General features: G+C 53.1%; 2 protein-coding genes across 3 annotated transcripts in view; one reads left to right on the top strand and one right to left on the bottom strand.

Moving 5' to 3' along the window:
- Sgsh (N-sulfoglucosamine sulfohydrolase) overlaps positions 1–5197 on the top strand; it is a 12209-nt gene extending 7012 nt beyond the window's left edge. The window contains exons 7-8 of one of the 2 annotated variants that reach the window (XM_021176390.1): positions 891–1094; positions 1882–5197. In XM_021176390.1, the coding sequence (XP_021032049.1) occupies positions 891–1094; positions 1882–2441 (764 nt within the window). In that variant the 3' untranslated portion in view covers positions 2442–5197. The remainder of the gene's footprint in view (positions 1–890; positions 1095–1881) is intronic. The other variant, XM_029483895.1, reaches the window with a different exon arrangement.
- Card14 (caspase recruitment domain family member 14) overlaps positions 3337–11272 on the bottom strand; it is a 37233-nt gene continuing 29297 nt past the window's right edge. Inside the window, exons 16-23 of the mRNA XM_021176389.1 lie at positions 10582–10708; positions 9928–10165; positions 9465–9528; positions 8711–8822; positions 7290–7463; positions 5423–5544; positions 4692–4807; positions 3337–4175 (exon numbers count right to left, since the gene is read on the bottom strand). Coding sequence (XP_021032048.1) covers positions 3971–4175; positions 4692–4807; positions 5423–5544; positions 7290–7463; positions 8711–8822; positions 9465–9528; positions 9928–10165; positions 10582–10708 — 1158 coding nt within the window. The 3' untranslated portion in view covers positions 3337–3970. The remainder of the gene's footprint in view (positions 4176–4691; positions 4808–5422; positions 5545–7289; positions 7464–8710; positions 8823–9464; positions 9529–9927; positions 10166–10581; positions 10709–11272) is intronic.

Below are 11272 nucleotides of genomic sequence, written 5' to 3'. Positions count from 1 at the left end.
ATGTGTGTGCATACTTTCACATGTGTATGGGTGTACACATGTGTGTGCATACTTTCACATGTGTATGGGTGTACACATGTGTGTGCATACTTTCATATGTGTATGGGTGTACAAATGTGTGTGCATACTTTCACATGTGTATGGGTGTACAAATGTGTGTGCACACTTTCACATGTGTATGGGTGTACAAATGTGTGTGCATACTTTCACATGTGTGTGTTCATGTGGGGGCCAGAGGTTGATGTTGGAAAACTCTTTTTTAGCTCCTTTACTGAGACTGAGTCTGTCAGTCAAACCCAGAGCTTGCTGATGTTGCTGTCTTGGGAGCCAGCTTCCTCTGGGAACCCCATTTTTGCCTTCCATGGCTGGAATTCCAGGCAAGCTCTCTCACCCTGGCAATTATGTGGGTGTCTGGGATCCAGACTCTGTGATCCTGACTCTTGCATGGCAAGCAGTTTAGCTGCTGCTCTGCCTGGTGCCACCTTTTCTAAAGTAAAACTTATTTTGACTTTTTGAGACAGGGTCTTGTTATAGACCAGGTTAGCCTGGAACTCTCTTGATAGCCCAGGCTATCCTCCAATGCCAGAAGATCTCTAACAGTGGTGCCCTATCTTAGGCTCTTACCCAAGCTGTCTCTTTGCTCCATAGACACTAGATTCTAAAACAGAAGCCATCTTGGGGCAGTACCAGCTGCCTCATATGGCATCAGTTTTAAGGGATGAGAGGTCCCTGGAAGCCATGTGACCTGCTCAAGTACAGGTTTGTGGTTTGGGCTAGAGGCTGGGCTTGCAGGAAAGACTGAAGGGGTGTGTGAGGGCCAGGATGTAATAGAGCCCAGGGGTAAGTGGACACATATGCCTCTAAGCCTTCTCCCTCCTCTCCATCCTCAGGGGTAGGTCTGGTGCTCCAGGAGCTGCAAGGTGCCGGTGTGCTGAACGACACCCTCATCATCTTCACATCTGACAATGGTATCCCCTTCCCCAGCGGCAGGACCAACCTGTACTGGCCTGGTACAGCTGAGCCTTTGCTGGTATCATCCCCAGAGCACCCACAGCGCTGGGGCCAGGTCAGCGATGCTTACGTAAGCCTTCTAGGTCAGTCAGTCTGTCTGTCTGTCTGTCTGTCTGTCTCGTGGGAGGGGAGAAGTGAAGTTCAATGGGACAGCCATGGGTTAGGTGCAGGAGTGCTCCAGAACCTAGGTAGTGCTCCTTCACCTAGGTAGGGACAAGATGGCCCCCTCTATTACATGGTGAGAATCAGAGTCACATGGAGGTTTGTTCTTGTCATGTCATGACCCCCAGAGTGTCTGGTGGGGTCCCAGGCGGTACCGATGGGCTGTGGGTTGCCCACTTGAGAACCATTTCCCCTTTTCTCAGGGTCCGGAGCCTCTCATGACTCAGCTCTGAGAGCCTGGTTATCTGGCCCCATACCACAGATGAGCAAGCATACATGCAGGTGTGAGAAACAGACAAAGGGCCTGAGGAACAGAGGGGCTGAGAAACAGAGGGGCTGAGTTTGTGCCCAGCCCACCTGCTTGGAAAGAGCCCCTGTGTTCTTCTCAGTGGCTACCAGATAGGCTCCCTCCAGCTCAGAACTCGCTTCTCCATTGTGGCCCTAACCCATGAGTGAGGGAACCTTGTGACCAACCCAGACTGAGTGGATGAGCCCTCCCTACCCAGGCTTCCTCTAGTCCATAGGACTTTAGAAGGTTCTTGGATATCAGCAAGCCAGGGCCTCTGGTTATACTGTTATCAGCCTCACGGGCCAGAGGTGATCCGATCCTACCAGTGCCCATGGGATTTCCAGAGAGACTCAGATCCAGCCCTTACAATGGACTCCATGTCCCCCAGGAACCCCTGCTAAGAGCCTGTTCCTTTCCAGACCTCACCCCTACCATCCTGGACTGGTTCTCCATTCCGTACCCCAGCTACGCCATCTTTGGCTCAAAGACAATCCAGCTCACAGGCCGATCCCTCCTGCCGGCGCTGGAGGCAGAGCCGCTTTGGGCCACTGTCTTCAGCAGCCAGAGCCACCACGAGGTCACCATGTCCTACCCCATGCGCTCCGTGTACCACCAGAACTTCCGCCTCATTCACAACCTCAGCTTCAAGATGCCATTTCCCATCGACCAAGATTTCTATGTCTCGCCGACCTTCCAGGACCTCCTGAACCGAACCACCACAGGCCGGCCCACGGGCTGGTACAAGGACCTCCACCGTTACTACTACCGGGAACGCTGGGAACTCTATGACGTCAGCCGGGACCCACGAGAGACACGGAACCTGGCCGCTGACCCAGACTTGGCTCAAGTGCTGGAGATGCTGAAAGCTCAGCTTGTCAAGTGGCAGTGGGAGACGCATGACCCCTGGGTGTGCGCCCCAGATGGGGTCCTGGAGGAAAAGCTCACACCCCAGTGCCGACCGCTTCACAATGAGCTCTGACCATCCCTGGGGCACCTGCCAGCCCACCTAGACTTGGAGGGAGGGAGCAATGGAGGCAGTGCCAGCAGCTGCACCCTCTACACACCCAATTGAGGAGGCTCCTCTACCATATGGGATGTCGCTCTGCCTCCTGTAGAGGACACTCAAGCATGCACTCCCTAGTTGCTGCCATACCAAGGACACCGTTGTCCTCATGTCTGCCTGTCCTGGCTCAGGAGACTCTAGGGGGAGCTCGGGCATGGCAGAACCCCAAGTTTTGATAGGTGAGTTTGGAGATCTGCAGATGGAGGAGCAGGGTCTGGGGCTCGAAGCCCTCTGGTTTCGGGAACCTGTGGATGTTTTCAAGCCCTTCACCCCAAGAGAAGCTCAGGTTTCTGGGTGCCACATGGGCAGTAGGCAGACCGCACTGACTACTTCAGCCAACCTTGGCCTGGAGAGAGCATTCAGTAGGCCTTGAGCTTGCTTCCGCCTCCATGCTACCCCCATGAGGTACATGCTTAGCCAGGGTTCATGCTGTTCTCAGAGGAGTGAGTTTGATCCTGTGGTCTATCTGGGCTCTGCTGTCCTTTCTGAGGGTGACTGAGGAAGACAGGGTGGGACAGTGTGCGCGCTCTCTCTCTCCCCCCTCTCTCTCTCCTTTCATTCTCTCTGAGTGACACCAAGCAAACCACGTGGCTCCAGCTTTTCCCTTCCTTCACTTGCCAAGGGACAGAAGCACTGCTTAGAAATCTAGAAAGAGAGGGGCTGTCCCTTCTGCCCCTCTGTCAACTCCATCTCGGAAGACAGTGAGAGTCATGGGCCCTAGTGTTGGAAAACCCTTTTTACAACCGTATAATCACTCACAGAACTTCATAGTAGCACACTGAATCTTAGGCACCAAGACACAAACACCGTGTCAAAATGACTCAGTTTATGGCTAGGTGGGGGCTTCACCCAAGTGTGGCGCAATGCACCCTGGGAAGGACTGGGGGTAATGTCAGTTTTGAGAGAGAGTTCTTTGCTCACGAAGGGTCAGTTGCCTCTGGGATATGCACCAAAGCAACCTGGGGTTTGGGGTTAGGCACAGAGGCAGTGAGTCAAAGAGCCACTCAAGTCTGTGCGCTATGGCACCTTCATTTGCAGATGTCTGTGGCAGCACTTGGCTGTTAGCAGCTGAGTCAGCTGTGTCCACGGTGTTCCAGAGTCAGGCCCCCTGGGCAGGAAGGACTGCTCCAGCGAGCTTGCAAGGTTCCTTTGACATCGGAACCGTAAAAGGAAGGGCCAGAACCCACAAAGCTATTCCTGTTGTCACAGGAGGCTGGGGCACTGGCTCTGAGCGGGTCTCAGGGAGCACCCCCACACGGCAGAATATTCTCTGGTCCTCCAGGTCTGTCAGCCCAGGCCATGCTGTGTGAAGGTGGCTTCGTCATTTACACTTTGATTTCTGTGAGCACCTGAGGTCAGACCCCGACCAGAGAAGGAAGTGGGGTTGTTTGCTGACAGCATTAACAGACACAGAGGTCCCCACAGTCCCAAGCCAGGTCTGGGCTTCAGCAGGGGCTCTCTGTCCACACCACCTTCTTCTGCTCATCTGCAATGGCCAGGCGCACACAGCTGAGCAGGCTGTCCAGGTCACTCCAGCTGTCAGGGGCCAGGCTGCTGTACAGACACGGCACTCTGTCCAGCTCCCCCTCCTCCTGCCGGGCCACCTCCAGGAACTGCTCCTCCGAGCTGCCAAGCCGATGCAGGCCCTTCCTACAAAGCAGAGATAGATGTTCAGTTCGAAGACAGCAAGGTAGCCAGGAAAGCACACAGTTGGCTTTATTACAGCACACTGTCGTCATCCAGGCCAGAGTCTGCAGAAGACTCAGCATGCTCCCTTGGGCGCGAGCATGGGAGTCCTATCCAGGGAAGTCATGAAGGAAGGACGGACTTGGCTGCAAGCAGCATTCACGGATGGAGTGTGCCAAAGAAAAAATACTTCCCAGAAGATACAGGCAGTGGGATGTTTGTCCCAGCCAGACACCAAGTGATGGGGTGAGATGAGGCTTCATAAGCCCCAGGCACCGTGCAGCTTTGGTGTAACTAGGTCCACTCTGGGGGGAGAGCAAGCTGGACCTCTGGCCTGAGGTTACAAGGACACAACTGGGGCCAGAACTTAGAGAGCTCCAGTGTGCGCTAGAGGCACATGACAAGCTTTTCCAGAGCACAGGCACCTGTTTGGACCCTGCTACCCACTCCCTGCCCAGCCCTCCCTCCCCTGGCAGCTACCTGAGTTTCTTTGCCGTCTTCTCATTGACAGAGACATGGATAATAATGGGGAATATGTCCATCCCGTGTAGGACTCGGACGCTGTCCAGCCGCACATCCAGCAGGGCGTGGGTGCTCTTTGGGAGGGCATAGAGAAGCAAGTTAAGCCCCGGGCCTCGGGTCTGGGAGGGACTGAGAGGAAGCTGTGCAGCAGAGCACAGGGCTGTGTGGAAGACACCCGAACAGAGGCAGTGTGGCATGTGCCAGGGCGCCTGCCGCATATCTTCAAGGGTGAAACCCATTTGATTTGTCCCTGGAGAAATCTGGATTTGCAAGCTTTTGGCGTTGAGATAGATTTTGCATGGAGTACAAACCTTAAGAATCAGACAGTGCCAGCTGTTGCCCTCCGTTGTGCGTGTGTGCCCGTGTGCACGCACATGTGCCTGTGCGTGTGTGTGTGTTTTCCTTCCTACTCCTCCTTATGGAAGTGTGAAACTTGATGGTTTACTGAGAGCTGAAAAATCTGAGAGTCTTAATGTCTTCATTTATTTTATTTATTAACATCAATCAAATATCCCAAGTTAAGAAAACTGAGGCTAGCATCACGTGGATCCCAAACAAGGGGAACAAGCTTGGGTCTTTCTGTGTCCCTCCTACAGAGCATGAAGCTGGGTATCTAGAGCCCTACAAGTGACTCCCCAAGCCTGGGCAGGAGCTGCCACCCCAGAGTAGCCTCGAGACCCTCCCCTTACCATATTCATGAGGGACTCCACAGCATGCCGGGTGATCCACGGGTGGTCACCTGTTGACTCTCCCTCCTGGATGATGTCCCCTCTCTGACTCCAGGTGGCATACTCCTCCCGGCTCAAGTACTCTGATGGTAACATTAGATGAGGTGGTCACACATCGGGATCCTGAGTGAGCCCTGCTGAGCCCCCCAACACTGGGGGTCTCCCACCACATCCAGGAGAAACCTCCCACCGTGGTTACAGGAAACCTCACCACCTCTCACCACAAGTGCACTGGTACACCCACTTTGAGCCTCTAGACCCTCCCCTTACCATATGATAACCTCCTCTTATCATACCACTGAGCCATGGGCATGGCATGTGTAGACTCTGGGCAGTGTTTCAATTGTGTGTATCTATCAGAGGTCCTGTCAAACATCCTACAGTGCTCAGGACAGCTACACAATAGAGAATGTCAGCCACAGGTGTCCTGGTGCTGAGGTTGAGAGCAATTCTGGAGCCTTCCTGAGCAGGCTCACATGGTCCCAGCTTGGTCAGAAGGGCCCTGTCTTCCTCCTAGTCTCTGTCTGTCAAGGCACCCCAGCTGTACACCTCTCAGAGTCCCCTCCCCCCCATCACTGCAGCATTGATCGGCCCCCAAGTTCCAGTGAGCACATCTCCAACCCTGGTCAGGCTTTCTGTCTTGCACTCTGCCTTAGAAAGATGTTCAAGGACCAAGCATCAGAGAGCTCTCCCTCCCTGTAAAAACCCAGGCTTCTATAAAATGACATCTGGCCTCCACTCTCCTGGGCCACCACACAGTGGCTTGAGCCCAGTGTTCTGTGAGCCCTTTTTCTTTGTCTATGCCCACTGGCCAGCTGGACTACCTGGCCACCTCTAGCTACCATCCATCTTCCTACTGCCCCCTGTCAGCTGGCCCTTCATGTCTCAGTGTCTCCCTCCCTCTTTGGGTAAGTGCAGAGCCTGCAATCTATATAGCTTTGTCTCCCTGGTTTGCCCGACTGAACCCAGGCGGCTGATTCTAGAGGAACTCATGGGCTCCCAGAACTCAGTGTCTTCCACTTTCCCATGAATGCTAGCCAGGGAAGGTGCTCGTCGGAGGAGCCTCGTGGATGGGGCCTGTTTCCCTCTCTCTTTTGAAAGTCAAGAGACTAGGATGGACTCTTGTCAGCCCACAGGGTAGGTAACCTAGCCCTGTCAGTCTTTTCTGAGTCCATGGGCCTGTAGATTAGAAAACACTTTCATGAAGCCTCCATATTGGATCTCTTGAGTTCAAGGCCAGCCTGGTCTACAGGAGTGAGTTCTAGGACAGCCAGGGCCATACAGAGAAATGTTGTCTCAATAAACAAATAAACAAACAAATAAATAAATAAATAAATAAATAAATAAAATGAAGCTGCTTCGTGGCTGATAGAAAATTGACAGAATCCTCAAGCCACGCTACCCTGTAAGTACATCTGTTTTCAATGTGCCTGTGTTGGAGGGAGGGGTAATGTCCCATCTCTCTCATGCCCGTTAGAACCCAGAATGAACTTTCTTTGGAAGTAGGGTCTTTATGTGAAACAATACTGGGTTATGATGGCCCCTAAGAAGGTTATGTATAGACAAAGACACACAGACGGAACAGGTCAGTAATGACCAAAGCCAAGATGGGACTGGAGACTTCCTGTATGCCTAAAGTTCAGGAAGAGTGAGGAAGGATCCACACCTGCAGCCCCCAGATAGCAGGACTCTGGTGAGGCCCTGAGGTCAGACATCCTGGGAACCATGAGACAGTTGTCACCATTCAGTGTCCCATCTGTGGCCCTTGGATATAGTATCTCTGAATTTATGGTCCCCTGCTCTGGCCGCTTGACTGAGGAGCACGTACCTGCTGAACACTGCTTAAAACCTTGGAGGAGACACAGCTTTTTACCCAGGATCCTTCCAACTACTCTGGGCACAAACAGCACAGGCCGGGGCCGGACAGGCCTGTGGGGGTGCACCAGGGTGTACGGTGCCAGGGTGAAGCAGCTCTCTGACCAGAAGCACACGCTAGGAACACCTGCAGAGGACAGAGGTTGTGACCATTTCCCACCTGTGTCCCTGCCTCCTCTCTCCCAGGAGACACTGATTGTGGGGGGCATTCTCAGTTTCAGTGCTGCTAACTGTGCATGCTGGCACAGCTGCTACAGAGCCCACAGCTCTTCAGAATGAGCCTCTGAGGATAGGAGGAGCTTGGTTCCTCCTGAAGGGTGTGAGGGTCCTGCCCTTCACCCCAATCCTCCCTCTCCTCATCCATGCCATTCATCCCTGCCCCTCAGGCCACAGCGTCCTCAGCCTCCTCCTTCCTGGACCCTGGGTTATTTAGGTAGCTCCTGTTTTCAATATCAACCTTATTTTTGAAAAGGTTTATTTTTATTTTTATATGTTTTGGTGGTGGTGGTGGTGGTGGTGGTGGTGGTGGTGTGTGTGTGTGTATACCATTGCTTGCAGAGGCTAAAAGACAGCTACAAGTGGTTGTAAGCTGTCTAATTTGGGTGTTGTAACCAAACCTGGGCCCTCTCCAAGGGCAGTAAATGTTCTTAACAGCAGAGCCATCTCCTAGGTCCCAGTACCCAGCTTAGATTAAGCATCCAAACTGTCTTAAAGAAAACGAACTATTATTCTACTACCAGACTCACTTCTGATCAACTTCATTCTGTAGTTTTTACCCGTGGGGCCTACACCAGTCAGACCTCTAACATGACCACGTGCATACACTGGTCACCTAGTGACCTTCCCCACAGAACACTGGGCAATTGGTAGGTTTTACTGTTCCTGCACACACTGTGGGCTAGTGGCTTTTGTATAGTTTCACTGGGTCGGGCCTCAGAGTGGGGCATGGCCATTTAGAAGACATCAAACGTGTTGCTCAGTTGCCGTTCAGAAGGTGGGGAGTTATTTATTATGATCCGTAAAAAACAGCCTGGGGTGGGGGGATGTTGGAGAGATGGTTTAGCTGTTAAGAGCACTGGCTGCTCTTCCTCAGAAAGAGTTCAATCCCAATTACCCACATAGTGACTCACAACCACCTGAAACTCAATCACAATGGATCTGATGCCCTCTCCTGGCCTCCGGGGACACTGCATGTGCATAGTACACGTAAGTATGTTCATACATACATACATACATACATACATACATGCAGGTAAAACATCTAAACAAACAGACAACAGCCCTGGCCCGAGTGAGAGGCACCACCTTGATGGTACTGCCTAGAAGTGACCCCCGATGCCCACATGGTCCCTATGCCAACCGGCCAGGCCTCACCTTCCTCCTTGCCAGAATCCCACTGGCTTTGGTCAAAGGATGAAGTCAGAGGACTGACAGTGGCTTTGTCCACACTGACAATTCGTACTAACTTCTGTGGTCCTCCGGGAGGCTGTCACAGGAGGGACAGGGGGACAGGAAAGAGAGCAGGCTCAGCCATCAGTACTGGGTTTGGGGCCTGACACCCCCTCCCTACTTCAGCACCCTGCCACATAAGCAAATCCAGAACAACCTCTGAACAATCAGGCTGTGCCATGAGCAACCGGGCTTCCCAGGCCCCACACCAGGGGTGAGAGGCAGGGGAGGGGCCTCAGGCAGCAGGGCTCTGCAGGAAGGGGTAGGGTGCAATAGGCAGAGAGAAGAGCAGGCCCTCTCCCGACTTAGCATTGCCGTGCTCCAGGCAGGGATATCCTAGCACCTTGCTCAGGGACAGATGGGTGCTCAAAGTGAAAGGTGCTCTGTGTCCCAAGAGAACAAGGTGCCCGACCTCAGAGGAAACAAGAAGAGGGGGGGTGGGTTGGTGACAGGAGACTGGGAAAGTGAGGAAGAGCAGGAGGAGCTCTGAGACCGGGCCTGGTGTGTTCACACGGCCCATTCCAAGGGCCTGCAGGCCCACAGGGCTTGGTGGGGAACACAGGGTCCAGATAGTGCCCTGCTCAGCTCAATGGTCCACACTCCCCACACAGGACTCCACAGTACCCCGCTCCCTTCCAGCCCACCCCAGGGGGACCATACCCTTCTGCCAGAGCCTCACCTTGCGGGGGACTGTGCACCGTTGAGTCATGTCCTGGATGAGGGCCAGAAGCTGCTGCTGAGCCCTGAGCAAACGGAGGAAGAGAGGCTCTGACAGCCTGACTGAGCCTCCTCAAGGACAAGTGTGACCCAGGCAGGGAGCAGGAGTGTCCCACCCTGGGCGCATAGACTCAGGCCTTGAAACTATCTCCTAGGCCTCAGGCCAGGCCAGGACATGCTAACTTAATTGTCCTACACTGGTCCCAGTGGACCTAATGCCAGGGCACATAACAGAGAGGCACCTACCACCAGCAGACCCATGCACTCAAGTAAACCTTTCCTTCACTCTTTATCTTGGGCAGACACTCTGCTATAGTGCAGGGAAGATTCTGGAAGGTGGAGGAACCTCAACATGCAGCTGAGACAGGCAGATGTTGTCCTTGGGACATCTGTGGGGTTGTGCAGAGACAGCAGCAGCTACTCACTGTGAATAGTTGGGGATGGTGCCAGGCTCCATGTCTTTCATGGTGTAGGGGTTCACATGGTAGGCATGCCAGCAGCTGCGGCCTTGGAACATGGTGTCAGTGACATGCAGGATGTCATTGCAGTGAGTTTGCAGCTCTCCGTCCCCTCCCCTCTGCATGGCCAGGTTGACACGGATGTAGAAGGAATCCCCAGATGTTACCACTTTGGCATCTAGGTCCTGGATGAGGTTCTTATAACCTGATAAAAGAAGATGTAAGTGGTCGGGCAGTGGTGGCGCACACCTTTAATCCCAGCACTCGGGAGGCAGAGGCAGGCGGATTTCTGAGTTTGAGGCCAGCCTGTTCTACAGAGTGAGTTCCAGGACAGCCAGGGTTATACAGAGAAACCCTGTCTTGAAAAAGCCCCCCAAAAGAAGAAGATGTCAGTGGTTGATGATCCCTGACCTCTGACCTTACACAAGGAAGGTTCTAGAATGTAGAGATGGGAGAGGGAAAAGTCATGGAAGGCACCCAGTAGGATGGAGGGAAGTTTCTAGTTCATTAGAGTCTGGGGAATTTAGGGAGACCCTGGCTGAACTGCCTTGGCTCCTGGTAGGTACAACAGGGTCACAGGAGGGGACTGAGAGCTGAGCAGGTGTGGGGTGGTATCTGTACCTTCAGTGTTGATCTTCACAGACAAGTAGCAGGAGCCATTCACCCTCCTGAGAAGGCCCACAGCCTGCTCCAGCGTTGTATTCTCCAGAGTGGCCCTTAATGATGGCTTGGTAGGTTTATAGTCCACCTGAGGGCAAAGTGTGAAGGTGGGCTTCTCACCAAGACGGGATGGCAGCTGAGGTGGGGTGGGGGTGGGAGCCTTCAAAGGACCCCTCAGTTTTCGGCAGCCACCCACATATCTTCTCTCATGGCCTATCCAAATCCCTTGTCACAAGCTGTGTGCAGTGGAGTGAGAATTCTGGAATTCTGGTTTCTTTAAAAACACAGAAATGTTACAAGAATGTGTTTTCGTTTTAATCCCAGGTATGGGGGTGTGGGGCTGCTTCGACTGTCCGCAGCAGCTGACTAAGATTTGCCTTGTGTTCTAGGAGAAGCATGGGGTTGCCAGCTGCAGATAGTTTCTGCACTTGTGTGATGTTTGGAATTCTGGGAACTTTTTAGAGAGTATATAAAGGCTAAAGCCCTGATATTTGGGTGGGAGAGGGGTTGGTGGCCATTTGGGAGGGTTGGTTGTTAGTAGTTGTGCTCAAAGAAGAAACAAAAGGAAAGAAATTAAATTCAGGGATCGTGATCTCTCTCTCTCTCTCTCTCTCTCTCTCTCTCTCTCTCTCTCTCTCTCTCTCTCTCTCTC

This window comes from Mus caroli, chromosome 11 (assembly GCF_900094665.2).
Source record: "Mus caroli chromosome 11, CAROLI_EIJ_v1.1, whole genome shotgun sequence".
In the NCBI taxonomy this organism is placed as follows: Eukaryota; Metazoa; Chordata; class Mammalia; order Rodentia; family Muridae; genus Mus; species Mus caroli.
The sequence above is the reverse complement of the archived record's forward strand: the minus strand, read 5'-3'. Positions and strand labels throughout refer to the sequence as shown.